The 19655-nt window shown below is 57.5% G+C and overlaps 1 protein-coding gene across 5 annotated transcripts in view; it reads left to right on the forward strand.

Moving 5' to 3' along the window:
* The window catches only part of USP36 (ubiquitin specific peptidase 36), a 16284-nt gene extending 365 nt beyond the window's left edge, over positions 1 to 15919 (forward strand). For 2 of the 5 annotated variants that reach the window (XM_032799109.2, XM_032799110.2), the window contains exons 2-19: positions 991 to 1296; positions 1696 to 1917; positions 3472 to 3582; positions 3994 to 4096; positions 5058 to 5125; positions 5637 to 5707; positions 6204 to 6286; positions 6644 to 6755; positions 7023 to 7163; positions 7472 to 7572; positions 7899 to 8037; positions 9397 to 10059; positions 10701 to 10831; positions 11528 to 11992; positions 12387 to 12595; positions 13138 to 13275; positions 13571 to 13686; positions 13922 to 15919. In XM_032799109.2, the coding sequence (XP_032655000.1) occupies positions 1044 to 1296; positions 1696 to 1917; positions 3472 to 3582; positions 3994 to 4096; positions 5058 to 5125; positions 5637 to 5707; positions 6204 to 6286; positions 6644 to 6755; positions 7023 to 7163; positions 7472 to 7572; positions 7899 to 8037; positions 9397 to 10059; positions 10701 to 10831; positions 11528 to 11992; positions 12387 to 12595; positions 13138 to 13275; positions 13571 to 13686; positions 13922 to 14053 (3258 nt within the window). In that variant the 5' untranslated portion in view covers positions 991 to 1043 and the 3' untranslated portion in view covers positions 14054 to 15919. Of the gene's footprint in view, positions 1 to 956; positions 1297 to 1695; positions 1918 to 3471; positions 3583 to 3993; positions 4097 to 5057; positions 5126 to 5636; positions 5708 to 6203; positions 6287 to 6643; positions 6756 to 7022; positions 7164 to 7471; positions 7573 to 7898; positions 8038 to 9396; positions 10060 to 10700; positions 10832 to 11527; positions 11993 to 12386; positions 12596 to 13137; positions 13276 to 13570; positions 13687 to 13921 lie in introns of those variants that run through there. The other 3 variants (XM_032799111.2, XM_075071928.1, XM_032799112.2) reach the window with 2 other exon arrangements.
* The last annotated feature ends 3736 nt before the right edge of the window (positions 15920 to 19655 follow it).

A 19655-nucleotide genomic window follows, 5' to 3' on the forward strand; every position in this document is an offset into this window, starting at 1 on the left:
GGGCGCCCCCCGCGAGGGCTGGCGGAGTCCGCGCTCTCCAGGGCCGGCTCGGCCTCTGCCCCGGCCAGCCAGGGCTGTGGGCGGGGGGCGCTCACGGGGACGCGGGTCCTGGTTGCACGCCGGCTGGGACGGGAAGGGCCGATGTTTTACAGCAGAGCCCTGGCTGGGGGCCCCTGGGGTCCCACGGCCGGCGGGGGGGAGGGCAGGTGGTACCGCTGGACTTGGGCCCCGCGGGGGGGCTCTGCACTGCCTTGCAGGAGCACGAACTCAGTTGCCTCTTGTGCAGTCTGTACCAGCCGGGTGCTTCATCCTGGGTGAGGAGGAGGGAGTTCCCTGCATCACTCGTCTGAGTGAGGAGGTGCTGCTGGCTGCTCGTACACGCCTCATGGCGCGAAGGGAACGGACTCCGATGTTGTGTGGTCTGGGAGCAGGGTGAGGAGTGCCCTGGCCAGGGACGGCCCCAGGCACCAGCATGCCAAGCCAAAGGGGGGTGATCTGTCTTGCCTGCGGAGGGTCTGCTGGTCCTGCGGGGCGGGGGGGACCTCCCGCAGGCGAGCTGCTGAAGACAGCCCACCTGCCATGCTTGGGGCTGCAAAATATCTAGAGCCACCCCGGCCCTGGTGCTCATGGGATAAATGACACATCTGTTAGCTCTTCCTGATTATTTAAATCCTGCAATCCTAGAGCCTATGTGCCATTTCTTGGCAGGCTGAGGAGATCCTTCCCAGAGCCAGCCCAGCGAATGCCCCTGATCAGGAAACTAAACTAATTCCCACTGCCGGGGGCTGCAGTCTGACAGTCTCTGAAGGTGGCTCTGACTGCTGTGCTGAGAGCTCTCGGCTTGCTTTGGGTGGTGGGCAGGCCAAGGTTACAGCACTGTCGAAACCACATGCCTGGAAAGGTCTCTGGGCCTGGTAATCACTGTGAGATCTATGGCAGTTCCCGACTGGCCACCTGCCCGTCAGTCTCCCTTCCAACTCTCCTCTGCAGAGAGACGCTTCCCCGATTAGTGAGCTGAGCCCACTCCCCCACAGTGATGCACCATGCCGATAGTGGACAAGCTGAAGGAGGCTCTCAAGCCAGGCCGGAAGGACTCCACTGACGATGGTGAGCTGGGCAAGCTCCTGGCATCTTCTGCCAAGAAGATCCTGCTGCAGAAGATTGAGTTTGAGCCGGCTAGCAAGAGCTTCTCCTACCAGCTGGAGACCCTGAAGGGCAAGTATGTTCTGCTGAACCCCAAGACAGAGAATGCCAGTCGCCAGAAGAGCTCAAATGAGGCCCAGATGAGGAAGCAGGGTACGTAGAGGGCTCTGGGGTTGGGAGCTGCTTCTCTTTCCAGTGTTTGCATGTTTGAATCTGCTGAGAACTCGTCCCTTGAACGTCTGGGCTCTCCTACACTACAGAGGCTCCACTGACATCACTGTGGCTCTGCAGCTCTGCAAATGTAGCAGTATTGTGTAGTTGCTTCCTGCAGCGCTGGAAGAGGTTTTCCATTGCTGGAATTAATCCACCCTTCCTAGAGGTGGGAACCAGGCTGATGGAAGAATTCTTCTGTTGATTTAGCTGCCGTCTATGCCGGGGGCACTCATGGCGTCCTGTTTTCACATGCCTGAGAGCCATACTTCAGTCAATCTGACTTCTCTGTGTTGACCAGGGCTCCGTCTCCTTTCTCAGTGACTCCTCTCTCTCTTGCAGGGAGTGACCATGCTTTGGGAGGCTCTGGGGATGGCGTCCCAGCTCCCCAGAAAGTTCTCTTCCCCATGGAGCGCCTGTCCATGAAATGGGACCGGATGTACAGGGTTGGAGCAGGACTCCACAACCTGGGCAACACCTGCTTCTTGAACTCCACTGTGCAATGCCTGACGTACACGCCGCCGCTGGCAAACTACCTGCTGTCCAAGGAGCACAGCCGCAACTGTGAGTAGGGGAAGGGCCAGCTGGTGTGGGGGCTCAGTAGGGCTGAGCTGAGTGTCCCCGTGGTGCTCAGCGGCTAGTGCTGAAGCTGATGGTTCTCAGGCGTTTGCTGGGTGAATCTCCTTGCGCAGTGACCTCTGGCACCTACATTGGAAAGTGCTGATTGAGGAGGGAGGCTTGTGTGTGAATTCCCCAAGGCCAGAAGGGACCTGGTGTGAGCTCCTGCATGACACAGGCTAGACACCATCACTGAGCCCTTCCTGCAAGTAGCCCAACCACTGAGCTGCTCTTCCTGGGGGAGTGTATAACTGACCTGCCTCTGCTTTATCCAGTTACTTTCTTGTATTGTGCCCACTGCTGTGGTCTCTGGGCACTTTCGTTTCGTTTCCCATCGGTCTGTTCCCCCTCTTCCCTGGCATGTGCTGTTCTGCCATCCACTTCTCTCTGGGAAGATCCCCTGTCCCTGCCAGGCTCTTCCTTGGTTCCAGCGGCATTGCCAGGTCTCAGTGTGGAAAGACTGGTGGTCTGGGAGAAACCCAGCAGGGAAGGAGGAGCGTCAGTGCCATGTGATCTGCCAGCGTTGTGGAGAGCAGGCCTTAGCAGCAGTCCCTGTTCCCGTCTCTGTGGGCCACGGAGCGACTGCAGGCACCCCTGGCAGAAGAGGGGAAGGGTGCAGGCTGAACAGGGTAGTGCTTTGGGGAGGTGCTATGTATGGATTGTTGGGAAGGGACCATGCTGCCCAGGTGGAGGGGGCCATTGCCATGAGCCTCTACACTGCAAGAAGTAGCTGGTCTGAAGAGATGCCATGGTGATGGTCACTTTTTAATGTAGATGGAGGGGTCTTGATGGTTCTGAAGGTATGTTCTCACTCCAAAGTTAGCCTGGCTCTTCCTCAGACACCTGTCCCCACACACAAACCTCTGACCCAAGTGTTTAGTCCCAGACACCCCAGGTAGCCCAGGTGCAATCGGCTAGAGCCGGAGAGCTGCATGGTAACTGGCTCGCTCTGCCAGAAGGATACAAGCCAAGCTGAGTACTCATGGGCCTCCAGTATCTTCCCCATGTTCCTGGCCGGAGAGACAAGTTCTCCCACAACTCACTGGGGAAGACTCCTAGCGCGGTTCTGCGTAGTGGAGCACAGAACTCATGGCTATGGCGCCAGAAGTCCTTGGGCCTCACACGGGTGAGCATGGTGCCAGTAACCTGGGTGGGGCTTTGCAGTATGGCAGCTCACACCCAGGCTAGGGTAACCCAGCTGCTTAGGTGCATGTGCCAGTCACCTGAGTTAACTCTGTGGTGAAAACAGAAGGCTGGCAGCCCCTGCCTTTGGTACAATGGCCTCCATTGTGAATGCTGGCCACCCGAATGCTGGCCAGTTGCCTATGGGGGCTCTGTGGCTCTGCAGATCAGGCTGGAAACCTGTGACTAGGGCATGGCATCCCGGGCTCTGCCTGTCAGAGGAGTGGGTGCTGTGCAGGATGAATTGGAGAGAGCAGTGTGGCTCCTGCAGCAAAATCTATGCCTAACCCCCTTTTTCTCCTCCCCACCCTGCTGCAGGTCACCAAGGAGGCTTTTGCATGATGTGCATTATGCAGAATCACATGATACAAGCTTTTGCCAACAGCGGCAATGCAATCAAGCCAGTGTCCTTCATCAGAGATCTCAAAAGTAAGGACACGAGCCCTCCCTTCTGCTCCGGGCAGCGAGGGGTCTCCCTTCTTTTCTCCCAGTACTGCTGGGAGAGGTGACGAGTGCACTTTGGAGGCTTTCTCTGCTTGAGCCCAAGGCCTGAATCTCCCGCTGTCTCCTTGCAGGGACTCACTAAAGCAACATGGCCCTGTACTGGGCATGTGGGTCATTAGCCCAGCCCCGTGACTGTGCCCTTGGCTGGGGTGCGCCTTCCTCCGCAGCCGTGGGGACAGTAAGAGCCAGGTGTCTAGTTAACTGGACTGATGGTCTGGCCTTCAAGTGGCAGCGTTCCTGTTTGAAGAAGGGGATCTTTTCACTGTCCCTGGCCAGTGCTCAGGGGCCGAGGGCTAAGCAGCTGGCTGACTCGTTTCTCTCTCCCCCCTCCTGCAGAGATCGCTCGGCACTTCCGCTTTGGCAGCCAGGAGGATGCGCATGAATTTCTGCGCTACACCATCGATGCCATGCAGAAGGCCTGCCTGAACAGTCACACCAAGTAGGTGGTGCCTGTGCAGAGCCCCAGATTTACCCCTTTACCCCTGGACTGAAGGAGGGGGCTGCCCCCTTAGCCAGACAATGAAAGCCCAACCCCTGTGTTCTGAGAGAGCAGGAGCCGCGGGGGACTGTCTGGGGCAAGTACAGTGCAACATGGGGCATGTTGTGCTGCAGGTGGCGCAGCTGCATCTGGCCGGTGGGGAACAACGTGCTGGCCCCCGGCCCCTCCATGCCTTGCAGCACCAGGATCCAACCTGCTCCTCCCCGTGCTCCTTGGAACTTGGCAACTCCACAGCCTGCTGGCCACTGCCTCCTTCCTTGTCCACTGGGCACAGCCATGGCAAGTGTCCCCTGGCACGCGGGGGGCAGGTTGTGGATGTGGCGAGAGAATCCTGGCACACTCACTGAGCTGAGGCCTGGGCCTGGCTTGAGACCCCGGCCCTAGCCCTGACATGCACCCCGCCCATTCTCCTGGAGGTAAGTCTCCCGCCGTTTTCACCAGCACCACAGAGCTGACTTCACCACACGCTGATCATCCTGTAACAGCGAAAGGTGCATCTGCAGGCCCCAAGGCTAGCATCCTGGGATGGGGCAGAGGGTGCCGCCCTCGCGAGGTGCCTGTCCCCGTGCCATCCACTGGAGTCGAGTGGTACATTGAGCTGCGTCATGCTTGGGGGAAGCCCCGTGGGCAGTGGCTCAGGGCTGTGATGTAGGCCTGTCCTATGCCATTCTGAGGGGACTGGATGTGGCCCTTGCATCCCCAGCACCTTGTTGCACTAACAGAGGTGTCTGAGCTGTCCCTGCTGTTGCCGAATCCAGCAGACTCGGCTGCCTGGGTAGCCAGGCCTCCCAGCCGGGAGCAGGGCTGGAGCCTGCTTGGGGGCTGCGGCCCAGGAGGCCTGGCTCAGAGGGAAGGGGGCATAGTGGAGGGGACTGTGCAAGACCAGCTGCTTGTCTCGTAGGTTGGATCGCCAGACTCAGGCTACAACTCTGGTTCATCAGATCTTTGGTGGTTACCTGCGGTCCCGTGGTGAGTGCAGGTTGTGGGGCACTTTGTCCTGGGCCCAGACAGACCTGAGCCTCCCTGGCAGCTTCTTCTCAGGGGCCCACTTGATTCCTTTGGGACCCCAGCCCACGGTGCTGCGGTGGGGTTATATTGCACGTTCTCTCTGCCGGCTACTGGTCCCTGGGCGTGTGGAGCCTGAGCTGCCAGTGGCAGCAGCACAGAAAGCTCCTGGCCAGGCTGGCTCTGAGGGCTCCCTGACCCTCAGCGAGGGTGCAGATATGTCCGCAGCACTGCCTGGTTCAACTCCACCCACTCTGCTTCCAGCACTGCACAGATGCTGGTGCTGCTTCCGGTTGGGTGGAGGGAGTTAGCAGAGAGCCTGGGCTCTGCTGTCCTGCTGCTTCCTCCCCGGGCCCAGATCCAGGGAGGGGAGTCGTCCCTCAGGGCTGTGCGGCAGTACCAGCTCTGGGTGCCACTTGTTCCAGGGTTCCGCCCTCTGGTGCACTTGGCATATTGCTCTCGGCTTCCCTTGCAGTGAAGTGTTCGGTGTGCAAAAGCGTCTCGGATACCTACGACCCCTACCTGGACGTGGCTTTGGAGATCCGGGTACGGGCACACTCGCCAGTGGGGTGGGTACGGGGCACATGCAGGCCTGGGTAGAGGTGGAGCCACGGTCAGTGAGGCTCCTTGTGGTGGACAAGTCGGCCCAGCATTGAGGAATAGTGCAGGGCTGCAGCTCCCCGTATAGCTGTGCAGTCTGCCTGCTATTCTGGGCCAGGGCCGGGAGCGCCAGGCATCCTGAATTCTGACCATGGGCCGGTGATTGGATGCAGTCTCATGGCAACCCCCACAGCGGCCTCCTCCTGGGAGGCGAGGGCATGTTGCCGCTGGACTGCCAGTTAGTGCCTGTGCAGGCAGGCCCCTTGCATGCCGGGGAGCACTCAGCCCGAGTGGCTGTAGGGTGACAGGCTCACACTGTCTGGCCTTGGGCCCATACTAGTGCCCCAGGGGGTCAGCTAGCTGCAGTGCCCTGTGGTGCTGGTGGGCAGCTGTGCCTCGGGGTTCCTGGACTCCGCCCTCTGACTCCCCCTTGTCGTTGCAGCAAGCCGCAAACATTGTGCGCGCGCTGGAGCTGTTTGTGAGGCCGGACATGCTGACCGGGGAGAACGCCTACATGTGTGCCAAGTGAGTCGTCTCCCTCGTGGGGGCTGCTGGCTCAGGGGAGCGAGCTCCTGGAGGCTGTTCTGCAGCGTGGCACGGCAGCCTCTCTCCTCTGCCTGGTTGTGCGGGGCTCCTGATGCCAGCCCAGACTGAGCTCAGATCTGGTGTGGAGCCTGGCTGGCCAGCACCATGTGCAGCAGGAGGGCTCCAGGCGCATCAGTTCACTCCTTCTGTTCCTTGACTCTGGGAGGGATCCCAGCCCTCTCCTCGCTGAGCGAAGGGATGCCCTGCCTCGGGCCCTGCCGGGGTGGCTGGCACAGGAGCGGAGGCTGGGGGCAGGAGCGGTGTGACGGCATCAGCTCATCCCTCTCTTCTGTGCAGATGCAAGAGGAAGGTGCCAGCCACTAAGCGCTTCACCATCCACCGTGCCTCCAACGTCCTCACGCTGTCCCTCAAGCGCTTCGCCAACTTCAGCGGAGGTAAAATCACCAAGGTGGGTGTCTGCGCGGGGATGTCCCTGGGGAGCAGGGCTGGCATGCGACGTAGTGCCCGAGCTCTACCCCTGCACTTCAGCTCTGGCCTGTGGCCCTCCAGAGGCCCTCCGACCCCTTGGGCGTGCCCCCCTCTTGCATTGTGGGGTGGCTGTGCCATGCAGATGACTCGTGTAACGGATCTCGGGTAGCCAAGGGGACGGGAGATCTGCCTCCTGAGCCGAGCAAGCCCCGGGGGCAGGTTCGCTGATGCCGGTCTCTCCTTGCAGGACGTGGGGTACCCCGAGTTCCTGAACATTCGTCCCTACATGTCTCAGAGCAATGGCGAGCCGGTCATGTTCGGCTTGTATGCGGTGCTGGTGCATTCGGGGTACAGCTGCCATGCGGGGCACTACTACTGCTATGTGAAGGTGGGGAGTCGCTCCTGGGCAGGGAGTGGGGCCCTGAGTGTGCACCCCGGGTGGCCCTGCTGGATGGTGGGTGCTGTCTCACCTCAGCTCTCTGCTGCTGCCTGGGCAGCCTCCAGTGCCCTGCCTCCAAGGTGCTGGGGGGTTCCCTGCTCTGCCCTGGCGCCGGCCAGTGGTTTCTGAGAGGCAGCGCTGGGGAGCACTGCCTTAGACCTGCCAGGGGAGGGATTCCTGGCACCCCCCAGATGCTCCAGTCTGTCTTGTCTCTGAGCGGGGTCTCTGCTACTGTCTGTTGCACACTCCTCCCCCAGGCCAGTAATGGGCAGTGGTACCAGATGAATGATTCCCTCGTCCACTCCAGCAACATCAAGGTCGTCCTCAACCAACAGGCCTACGTGCTGTTCTACTTAAGGTACGCGAGTCGCCGTCAGCGGCAGGCAGCTCTGCCCCGTTCCTTGGGCTCCTCCTCTGGCCCTAGGGATCGCCGGCATCCTGCTTCAAAGTGCTGCTTCCCTGGGAGGGCTAGAGATGTGCGCCTAGCAGGGATGGTTCAGCAGCTGCAGCTGGGCTGGCACGTGGCTGCTGGCCTATCCCCAGGGCACCTTCAGGCCTTGGCTGGGAGTGAGGGCTCCCGATGGATGGGTGGCCCTGCACCAAGCCCCGCTCCACCACGGCACCTGTTTTCTCAGCATGTCCCCTGGCTCCTCTGACTACACGTATTTCTCTGTCCTTGGCCAGAATCCCAAGCTCTAGGAAGAGCCCTGAGGGGCCCATTGCTAAGACTGCCTCTGCCCTGCCTGGCCGAGCCAACATTGTCTCTGACCAGAGCAAGAAAACCGTAGCCAATGGGCTGCTCTCTTCGCCGCTGCCTGTCAAAGTAAGTGTTCAGGCCTTGTACCAGAGACTCCCGAAGCACGGGGCTGCAGCTGTCCCTGCTGCTGAGTGGGAGAGGGCTCTGACTCGCTGCCTTAGGGCCTGGGATGCTGCAGACATGCAGGGATGTTCGGTATCTGCAACATGGCCTCTGCCTGGGTGAAACCACTTGAGTGCGCGGCACATGCTCCTCTGAGGTTCCTTGCTGCTGCTAGCGGAACATGTCTTGGCAGGGGACAGAGGGCAGTGTGGGTTCTGCACAGCCCAGAGCATGCTGTGATGGGTTAGACCCCTCTGTCTGGGAGGCAACCGTATGTACTGGGGTCTCACTGAGCCTCTCCTATTCCACCCGCCTGGATTCCCTCTCCCTGTTTTGCTGAATTAGGCTCTCTGGCCTCTTGACGCGCACAGACAGGTAGGGCCACACCCAGCTGTAGATAGACTGAAGTCAGCTCTGTGTGAGAGGACTTGCCCAGAACTCACGTGCACACCTCTTTTGGGAGATAAACCCAACCTAATACTGTCTTGCGCTGTGCAGATCTTTCTATATAGTGCAAACTCGTAAAATGTGCCCCCTCCCTCAATGCGGAGAGAGATGTGCACGACTTCTTCCCCCCCACGTATGAATTGCAGAAACTGGGTTATGTTGTAAGTTTGTCTACAAAAGGTAAATGTTAAGTGCCTATAAGGGATAGCAAACCGATCCAAGTAGTGTACCTTAGTAAATAAACAAAAACCGCAAACTGATTTTCATACACAGGCTAAAGATCCTTCAGTCCTGGGACCATCACTTCCCACAGTTCAGTCTTTGTCCCTCAGGTGTTTCCAGGTGTGGTGTTGCAGGGAGAGTGAGGTCCCCCCATGAAGTCATTTTTCCTCCTTTTATATCATCACCCCACTTGGTGGAAAGCTCCTTTGCTGTGACCTGGGTCAGACAGTTCCCCTTGTGCAGTGCTATCTCGGAGAGGTTTCTATTGCACACAGTTCCTGGGGTAATCCCTGCGCTTGTATGCATTTCCTCAGTGAGCCAGTAACATAGTTTGGCCTTGTCACTGTTGTACCTGAAAGGCTGCTTGGGGGTGTTTTCAGCCTCAGGACGTGTTTCAGTAACGCACACTTAGCCAAACGTCCTGACTTCACACACGACGATATTTTGTTGGATGGTGTGCATTGTTACTATCTAGCAGATCAAGACTTAGAATGAAACCTCACAAAACACTTCGTATAAGTTGTGTAACACGCCTTCTCGCCTGGGGTGGGGGCTAGGGTTGGCTGTATCCTGCAGCCAGCTGTGCTCCGGAGCAGGGCTTAGTTCGCAGCTCCCTGAATCACCCCCTAACTCAACTCCTCTGGCTTTGCCTAGAGACCAGACGGGACGCCTGGGAAGAAGCTCCAGGGAGCGGAGGAGGCCGGGACCCCTGTGGCCTGGGGTGTGTTTGGGGCCGGGCCCAAGCTGCAGAATGGGACCGCTCAGGCCAAGCCCCTTGCTGGGTTTCCCTCGCCCAGACTGGCTGCCAGAGCCGTGCATGTGGCAGCTGCGCTGTCTGATGAGCTGGCCAGGAGGCCCAGGAAGCCACTTGCTGTGTCCCAGGGCTTCTGTGACACCAGTGAAGCGAGCAGGGCCAAAGCCAAGGTCCCCAAGCAGAGCTCCTGGGAGAGCAAGGAGTCTCTGTCACCCACCTCGCCCAAGCACCTGGTGGAGCCAGCTGCACCCAGCCAAGAGCCCAGGGGCAGCGGGGAGGGCACTGAGCCGCGGGGGAAGGACTCCAGCAGCAGCAGCTCTTCCAGTCCAGCACACTCGGCCAAGGGACCCCTGCGAGCTAAGAGTGGAGCCAACAGCTTCTGCGCCTCTCAGGACACGGAGTACGGCCCAGACTCATCTGCTGAGCAGGAGGCCAAGCCGCCCGGCTCAGAGGACCCCCAAGTGGCGAAATTAAAATCCCTGCTGCTGGCCGGTGCCGCCCTGGATCTGAGCAGCGCCACATCGCCCCCTCCTGCCAAGAAGCTGGCCCTTTCTGCTAAGAAGGTGGGTCTGGGGTTGTACCCTTGAGAGCCATGCTAGTCATGTCCGCTCTCTGTGCGTCTGAGGCCTGACCACAGTGCCCAGCTATTGCTCTGGGTGCAGGAGAGCCCCTCACCACCAGCCCGGGTGGGGCCTGTCTGGGCCTTGGGCTTATTGGGCAACCCACCTTTCCCCAGAGCTACCGGATCCACACGTGATGGGCCCTCAGTCCCAAGTGACTTGCCATGACGTTGCCTTGCCATGGGGGGCCTCCGTAGCCCTCCCAAGGGACCACCCAGACCAGGCCCACTGCCAATCCTGCCTCCGGGCTGGTTGGAGCTGGTGCTGCCACGGGAGGATGCTGCAGCTGGGAGCATGTGGGAACCCCTCCCTCTGCAAGGCCAGGCTCCCCCTGGGTCTCTGTTCCAGTGCTGGGGCTCAGCCCGCAGCCTGGGGTTAGGGTTTTGGTTTAAATTTCCTTCCTTCCTCGTTTCCTTTGTGTTTCTAACCGAGAACACTCTTCTGATTCTTCTCCTCCCATCCCCCACTCCTCCTTGTCTGTGTCCATCCTCCTCCCCGTCTCTGGGCTCCCGTTTTGTTTTCCCCTCTTGGCTCATGGAAACCTCTCCAGACCACCAAGTTTTTATTTATGTCGATAACTGCAGGGCAGCACCCCGCGGAGGGCGAGCGGAAGTGACCACTGTGTGCCGCCCCGCCCAGCCTTTGCCGACCACTCCTCCCCCATGAGCACCACTCACCCTTCCTCCACCTCTCCCTGGCCTCCCAGCAAGTCCAGGTAAGCCGCGCAGATGCCCCAGCAGCTCACTTGGCCTCCCTCCCCCTGTGCTGAGCGGGATCCTTCGGCCGCAAGGCAGCGCAGCACCTCTGACACGCAGGGCTGGGTGTGCTTGCTAACCCCCCCTGCCAGGCCCGGGCCTGGGTGCATGGACCAGAGTGCGTCTGGCCGGTACAGGCTTTGCCCTTGTCTAGGAGCCTGGGGAAGCAGGTGCCCAGAGGCTGCGCAGGAGTCAGTGTCTGGGGGCCATGCGTGGCTGGGCTGTGGGCTGTTAGGCATCTCTGGCAGAGCCACAGGGATCCTGTGTGTGCTGGGCAGCATGGCAGCTGCTCTCCCTCCCCGGAGGCCTGGGCCCTCCTGCCGCACCAACTGTGCTGTACCTGCCTTGCTGGGCGCTCCACGGCCTGTGAAATGTTCAGTCTGCTGTCAGCAGCTGGTCGGCTGCCCTGGCGTTCTGCTTGTGCCCCACATTCACGTGGCTTGACATGTCTGCCACCAACTGCCTCTTCCCTCCCAGGGTACCAGCCTCCTCTGCTGCCTGCCTGCTGAGCTGCTGGCCTGCCAAGGCAGGGGCCTCTCTGTGAGTGCTCACAGCTGAGGGCTGAGACTGGGGTGGGGGGGCTGCCCTCTGGACAGGCCCCTGGACCATGTTACCGCGTCTCTCTCTCTCTTCTCCCCCCCACCCCCCCACCCCAGGGTGCTCTCATCTACTCCCAAATCACCACTTACTCGGAAGCCTGCCTGCAGCCTCAGCCCAAACTCTCCGCTCCTGGCCAGCAGCCAGCCCACCCACCCTTCACACCCAGGCAGGGAGAAGGGGGCCAGCCAGGCCCTGGCCGGCTCCTCCAAAAAGAGACGACGAAAGCGGCATCTTGAGGTGGTCTCCCAGGGCCTGGGCCCAGCAAGTGCTAGTGGCGAGAGGGCTGGGCTTATCAGCCCCTCCCGGAAGAGACGGTATCTGGAGGAGGGTGAGAGTGAGGAAGCTGCAGCCAGGAAGAGAGAGGGGCTGGGCAGTGGGGACCTGGAGTGGGAGCTCAGGCACCGAGCCTCAGGCTCCAGCTGCCACGTGGGCACTGGGCCCATCACTCCCCGGAAGAGAAGGAGGAAGAGAATGCGGCAGCTGGAGGAAGATCGCAGCCCTGGCACATCTCCCTTGGGCAGGTGAGGTGGGGGGTGCAGGAGCCTGGGCCTGGCGGCTCAGCGCTATGGGGAGTAAAGGTCCTGTGCTGGCTGTCTTGCTGGGTGAGGGGCCAGGCCCCTGAGCCCTGTATCTCTGCAATGAACCCAGCCCAGGCCCTGGCCCACTGAAGTCAGTTGCCCCCTTCCCTGCCCCTTGGCTTTGCTGTCTTCCTGGCTCTGCCTGGCAGGAGATCCCTGTGTGCGGCTGCTAGCCCATGGCGGGAGCTCTCATAGGGGCTCCTGGACCCTCTGGAGCGATCAGGTGTGGCTCCAGTGCAGGGCAGGCCACAGATGCTGGGCAGGCTCTGGGCCTGGGGTGAGGCTGCTGCATGACGATGACTTCTGTCGCCAGTCTGACCCTGGGTCTAATTCACAGCAGCTGCTCTGGGAAGGGCGAGGCTGCCACCCTGGCATCCAGGGCAGGAGAGCTCCGCAGGGCGAAGCAGCAGCAAGGTTTGGAGGTGGAGGATGACGAGAGCGAGCATCGGAAGTGCAAGCGGAGGGAGAGCCCAGGCAGCCCGGCTTCCAAGCCCGGCCCTGAGCAGGCAGCTGTGAATGGGCTCCACACCAGAGCCAGCACTCCAGGTACTGCTGCTGCACAGGTGTGTGCTGTGCTGGGCGTGGGCTCTCCTAGCCGGTGCCTGGTTCATAGCAGCGTCTTTGGCAGATTGGGGGGGTGGGGGGCAGGGGCAGCTGGCTGCTCTCCCTCTACCCCCAGAAAAACCATCCCTCCTGCCCCACAGGCCCTAGTTCTAGGCCACTGATCACACCCGGAAACTCCTCCTGCTGGCTTGGCTGCTAGGCTCTCGGCTGTGTCTGTGCCTGTCACTGGGGAGATGACATTGCCCTTCCCTCTGGGCTGTCGGATGTGACTTCCTTCAGGGAGGGGAAGGCTACTGCCCCTGTGCCTGGCTGATGGGGGTGGATGTCTCCAGGGGGCCTGGCTCTACCTCTAAGATGAAGATTTCCCCTCTGCCAGCTGTGAGGCCAGGCCAGGGCCCTGCGGAGCCCACACTGGCTGGGCTGGCTTAGTGCTCCAGCCATGGAATGGCTCCTTCAGGACACAGATCCCGCAGTGTAGCTCGAGGTTAGCTGTCTGCATGCTCACCCCTCCCTGGTCTCTGCAGTGCCAGTGTGCATCTGGGACAGCCAGGTCAGAGACGGCTCCACGCGGGACACTGGGACAGCGTGGCAGAGCAAGGAGGAGGCCAGCGTGGTGCAGGAGCTGCTCAGGAATTCCTTGGATAAAGCGTATGGGAAGCAAGGTAACATCCCAGCACTAGGCTGCTGTCCTAGTGGCTGTGCACAGGTGCTCCCCCTGCACAGAGTGCACTGGGCCGAGGCTGCAGGAGAACGGTACGGCCCCGCTTGGCGTTGCAAAGAAAGAGGCTGGTCCATGCAGCCGAAGGGGGGGCAGGGGAGGTATCTTGCACTGAGGCCAGGAAAGCTGTCCAGGTGGCCACAGGCCCCAGCTCAGCCAGGAGGGGCTGGTGGGTTGAGCAGCCTGGCACTGTGCATTAGTGCGGCCTGCAGTCGCTGATGGGCAACTCTGCTTTGCAGTGCTGACATGGGAGGGTGAGATCTCAGCCATTAGCCAGGATGCCGTTCGGGACATGGCGTGGGCCCGGCGCGCGAGAGTCACCGACGACTGGGACGAGGACTTCGACAGTGGCAAGGTGAGCTGAGTGCTGGTGCTAGTGGAGCATTATGGCTTGTTGTTGAGGCCCTGATCCTGTTGGAGGAGGGAACGATTGGACTTGGTCTCAGGAACTGATCCCTTCCTTGGGCTTCTGCCTCCTGTCCTGGCATGCTCCGTGTGTGGGGTGTGTGTGTGTGTATGGGAGCTGTGCCACCAGGTCTGACCTGGAGGCCCCTTCCCTTCACTCTGCCGTGGGCTCTGCTCTCATTCAGGTGAAGAAGAGTAAAAAGTTCAAGCGGGAACGGAGGAGACACTTCAACGCCTTCCAGAAACTGCAGAGCAGGCGTAACTTCTGGTCCGTGACTCACCCAGCCAAGGTGGCCAGCCTGAGCTACCGGCTCTGAGACAGGCCTTGCGGTTCAGTCCTGGCATTCGTGGGCCTGGTGGAAGAGTGGCTGCACCCTGCGGTGCTGATGTCGACTCGTCCCCTCCCAGCGGTCTCAGGAGCCAGGCTGAGGGCCGTGGTGTGTGACAGGTCGGGGTGGCTGTCCTTGGTTCTGCTGGTGTTCAGCGGCCTGTGCAGGGTGGGAGCAGAACAGGAACAGGAGGAGTGAGGCCCTATGGAACAGGAGCTGGTTCTTGGACACTGGGGAAGGTTGAGACTTGCGGGGGCTGCTGCTGCTGGAGTTTAGCCAACCTGGCTGGTTCACATGCTTTGTTGCCCTTGTACCGCCATGACTGGTGCGAAGGAGCATCATGGGGGTACTGATGCCTCCCCCCAGCAGGTAGCTGAGGAAGGACCGCTTAGGTCATGTCCCATAGCCAAGGCTGGGATGCAAAGCTGGGATGCCACAGCGTCTGGGTGACTCCTCCAGGCCCCTGCTCCTGGCACTGGGACTGCCCAGCAGCCTGCCTTGTGTCCAGCCATGCTCCTCCCTTCCCTGGAGCCTTGTGACTGTGCTGCTGTCACACGCTGCCTACTGGGGCAGCCATTCCCCTGCTGCACTCGCCCCAGGACTGCAGCGTGGTGCTGGGATTGTGTCCAGCCCAGTACTTCTGGGCAGAGAAGTGCCTCTCAATGGCGCTTTGTCACGGCTGCTCCCTGTTCTCTGCTGCTGCTCCGTGCCATGTGGCTGCTGGGTTAGGGCTGGCAGCCGGCACTGCTCTGCCTTGCAAACACGAGCTATGCTCATGGGGCTCTGAGGCTGCTGCCTATGGCAGTTTTCTGTTAATGCCTCCCCCTGTAGTGCCGATCTCCTCCCCACCCTTCCATCCACAGGAGCTGCTTCTGCCTGGGTCCCTGGGCGGAGGGAGTGTTGAACTCATACAGACCTCCTCCAGCCCAGCCAGCTGTTCTCGTGGGTGAGCATCACCCCCGTCCAGCTTGGCCTGACATGGCTGCTGCCAGAGTGGGAGAAGGGGGCTGTCCCCTGCCACAGCTTGGTCCAGCTGTGTGCATCCCTGCACAGAGAGCAGCTGCTCGCCCCTAGCACACCTGCCTTGACTTCACTCTGTTTGGCTTCCCCCGGTAGTGCCTTGGTGCGTCTCAATGATGGAGCGCTCCCTGCTCTCTGGGGTGGGGATGCTGCTGGGCCAGGAGCAGATGAGATGGGGTCTGCTGGGCTAATGGCTGTTGTGGGGGCCATGGGACGATTTCCTGGGGCACTGCTGCTTCAGTGGAGAGGCTGCCTCCACCCATCTGCTGCTGCGTGTCCATGTCTGCCTGGTACCTTTTAACTGTGTTCTTTGCACCGTTGCCCCTTGGCCAAACCCCCCTGCTGTGCAATTCCCAGGAAAAGAATGTTCTCCAAGTCTTCCACTGGCAGGGCCCTGCTCTCCCTGGGAGCTGTCCTGCATTATCGTCTAAATACCCGTTAACCTTTTGCACCCCCCTGTCAGCCAGACAGGCCAGGTGAAGGGGTTAATGGCTGCAAATCATTTCATTATCTCAGATGTGTACATATATCAAAGCCTGTTTAATGGCCGTTACAGCTAGGATTTGCATTTATTTAAATTTTCAACTTAGTCAAGGGGAGAAAAGCCAGCGTGAGACTCTGTCCCCACCCCAGGGGAGATTTCCCTCTTACGGTGGGGATTATTCTGACATCTTGTACAGTTTGCTGATTGACAGTTCCATAATCTCAATGTATGTGTGTGTAGATACCCGGAGCTGATCTGTACATGGTTGTATTTTGCACCTTCTGCTGGGGACAATGCAGTAGCCTCAGCTATTGCCAAGATCATGGTGCAATAAAGTAACCTGTTTTTGAGTCCTGGCTGTGTCCAGTTTGTGTCACTGCTGAAGAGCCATCCCTGACCTTGCCTGTGGCAGGCGATGAGGCAGCTATAAGTAGCTTGATGCCTTGGTTGTGGGGAGTTGGGCTGTCTTTAGCAGTGCATGTAACGAGGCAGCCTGGGGGATGGTGGAGAAGGGCCAGTCTCTGGCTGGGGAGGGAGAAGAGCCTAGGAAGTAGCAGATTCATGCATCTGCTTAGGGAGACCTTTCTCTGCTAAAGAGATTCTGTTCTAGCCTCAGAAGGCTTCTGTGCGTCTCTGATCCCAGAACAGCTGCTAGCGCATGCTTTGGGGCTCGAGGAAATAGCTCCCTGTTGTGGGGCTGGGGGCCGTGCACACACACCCATCCTGTGCAGAAGGGAAAGCAGCTGTTGGAGGGGTTGGTGTTATACTGCATGAAGCCCCACTCTTTAAAGCCTTAGCTGATCGCCCTTAACCTCTGGATCCAAATGGGCTCTCAGCAGCAGCCAATAGCACTGTGCACCTAGGGGTAAACCAGGTCTGTGGCCGTGTCAGTTCAGAGATTGGTGGGGGACAGCTGTTATGCAGACAGAACTACACAGGATCATTTTAGGGGGCAAGCCAAAGATGCCACATTTATTTTAACAATTTGATTTGTGACCAATAACTAATACCACCCCCCCCCACACACACACACCAGATGTTCTGCAGCTGTTGTATAGTTACCAGTCCTGAACATAGCTTCAGGCTGTGGCTTGATTTAGCAGCTTGGGTTGGTAGCTTGTGGCGGCTAGCTGGCCAGGAAAGCTGGGCACAAGGAAGGGCTGGGTCTGCCCTCCCATGTTGGCAGCAGAATGTTACTCTCCAAAGTCTCCCATCTCACCCATCCTGTTTGTAGGCTTTAGTTTGAATCCAGAGTCTATAGGTCTTGCTGTGTCACTGCCTCTGGGTTTGGTGACTGATCACCCGTCAATTACAGGCGACTTTAAGCCTGGGACCTGGCTTTGATCTTCCTCCTATTCTACCTTTGTTCTTTTCTTTTTCGGGTGGACTCTTCTTACTTTGTTAGGGCTCTTGTCTGCATCTTCAGCTGTTCGTGTTTGAACTCTATTTCATCAGGACAGGCTAGGGCTGGAGGTTGATTCCATCATCCATACCTGCTTCATTCGCACATCTAACCTAAACTAAGAAGATTACAGCAGGGTTTGCAAAAATGAAGGTTGGAGCCAGAGTGAGCGTTTTAAAATGGAGTTTGAATTACAATATGGCCAACACTGAACAGAAGTTACAATGTAGGCACGTGTCATGAATGGTGAACAGAATTTACAATACTGAAACAGTGCAAGTGTCAGTGATTTAAGCAGAAATGGGACTGATATTGAAACTTACAAGGGTAACTGGCTGAACAGCTATAACTGGTTTATGAATGAATGTTTTCATTCATAAAACTTTACTTATGAAGTTACATTAATAAAGTGAACAATTAAAAACAATGTAATTCATCAGTTCTACCTTGTCCCTCTTGGCTTCACAAAACAGCTGCTTCTTCTCTGCTGCCCGTAAACAAAAGGTCTCCAAGCGGGGGGGGGAATTCAGTATTGGATTTGCCATCCTCCTTCTTAGAAACAGCTGCTAGCCTCATCGGCCCCCACTCACCCACTTGCTCTTCATTCTGTTTTTCCTCTGTCCCCAGCAATGCACAAACTGCCTTGCTTTGAGGAGTGAGCACTCCTTTGTCTGCATTTCTACTTGCAGAGGCAGGCTGCTCTTGCTACCCTAGTGTCATTGCTCCTTTATTAACCATGCTTTTGTGGTAGTATCCCATGGTGCTAGGCCCTGCAAATAGTACCAGATACTGCCAATGGGCATGAGGAACAAACAGGAAGAACTGGAAGTCTTAGTCCATAAGCTAAGTTAAGACTTAATTAGCATCACAGAGCCTGGGTGGGATAAATCTCATGAGTGGAATATTAATAAAGAGGGAAGGACCAATAGGGGAAAAATGGAGGAGGAGGTGAGAGGCAGATCAGCTGAAATCCCTTTTGTAAAAATAAAAGGGAGGAAAAATAGGGGTGACATAGGACAGATCTACTACAGCAGCAGTTCTCAACTAGGGGGTCTCAGGCCCCCTGGAGAGCTGTCAGCAGGTTTTAGGGGATCCTTCAAGCAGGGCTGGCATTAGACTCAGTGGGACCCAGGCAGAAAGCCACAGCCACAGCCACAGCCACATGGGGCTAATGCTGAAGCCTGAGCAGCTTAGCTTTGCAGGCCCCCTGTGGTGTGGGGCCCATGCAGTTGCCCTAGCTTTTATATGCAGATAAACGATTGTCATGGCACAGGTAGGCCATTCAGTTTTTATAGCGTGTTGGGGAGCCTCCGAAAGAAAAAGATTGAGAACCGCTGTACTCTAGCACACCAAATCAGGAAGAGGAGATGGCTGAATCCTTTCTAGAACAAATGACAAATACCCCAAAACCAAGGCTGGCTAGTAATGAGGGACTTTAACCACCCCGAGACCTGCTGGAAAAGTAATACAGCACAATGCAAAATTTCCATAAGTGTTAGAATGTGTAGGGAACAACTTGTTTCAGAAAGTAGTCATACCCAGCTAGACGGCTGGTTCTGTCTAATAGAGGAAGTGGCAGCAAATCTGAAGATTGAAGGCAATTTGGGTGAAAGTGAACACGAAATGAGAGATTTCATCTTTCTAAGGAAAGAGCAGAATATGGATAGTGGTCTTCAAAAAAGCAGACTCACAAACTTGGAGAACTGGGGGTGAGGTCCCCTAGAAAGAAAATTCAAGAAAAAAAGGAGTTCTGGCAGTCTGAGGCACAAAGGAAAGATGGGAAGAATAGTATGAGGCCAGTATGGCTCCTGCAGGAACTCTTAATGACCCGAGAATTGCACAGAAAGTGGAAATGTGAATCCATTGCTAAGGAGGGGTACAGCAGAATGGCACAAGCAGGTGAGGACAAAATTGGAATGGGTGAGGCACATAATGATTTACAGGTAGCAAGCCATCTAAAGACAATAGGAAGAGGTTCTCTAAAGAGATTAGAAGCCAGAGAAAGACATAGGACCATGTAGCCCCTCTACTTCAGTGGGGAAGGAGAGCTAATAATGGATGAAATCAAGAAGGCTGAGGTGTCTAATGCCTATTTTGCTTCAATCTTCACTAAAAAGATTAATGATGACCAGATACTCGCTGCAATTAATATTAACATGGGGGAAGGAACACGTTAAAGAATATTTAGATTATTCAAGTCATCCTGTAAGGTTGGTGCACAACTAGCTGAAAACTTGCACTCAGATTTAGCAGAATTGGACAGCAAACCACGGTTGTCAACTGGGCGGACATATCTAGCAGGATCGTGCAAGGGTCTGCCACTATTCAATATTTTCATTAATGATGCAGATTAGGGTGACCAGATAGCAAGTGTGAAAATTTGATGGGGGGGGGGGGGGGGGTAATAGGAGCCTATATAAGAAAAAGCCCCCAAAATTGGGACTGTCCCTATAAAATCAGGACATCTGGTCACCCTAATGTAGATAATAGAGTGGCAAGTATACTTATAACACTTGCAAATGACACCAAGCTCCAAGGGGTTGCAAGTATGCTAGAGGACAGGATTTGAATTCAAATGACCTTGACAAATTGGTCTGAAATCAACAAAATGAAATTCAAAGCCAAGTGCAAAGTACTACACTTAGGAAGGAAAAACCAGCTACAAAATGGGGGAAAACTGGATA

The sequence above is a fragment of the Chelonoidis abingdonii genome, chromosome 13 (assembly GCF_003597395.2).
Source record: "Chelonoidis abingdonii isolate Lonesome George chromosome 13, CheloAbing_2.0, whole genome shotgun sequence".
In the NCBI taxonomy this organism is placed as follows: Eukaryota; Metazoa; Chordata; order Testudines; family Testudinidae; genus Chelonoidis; species Chelonoidis abingdonii.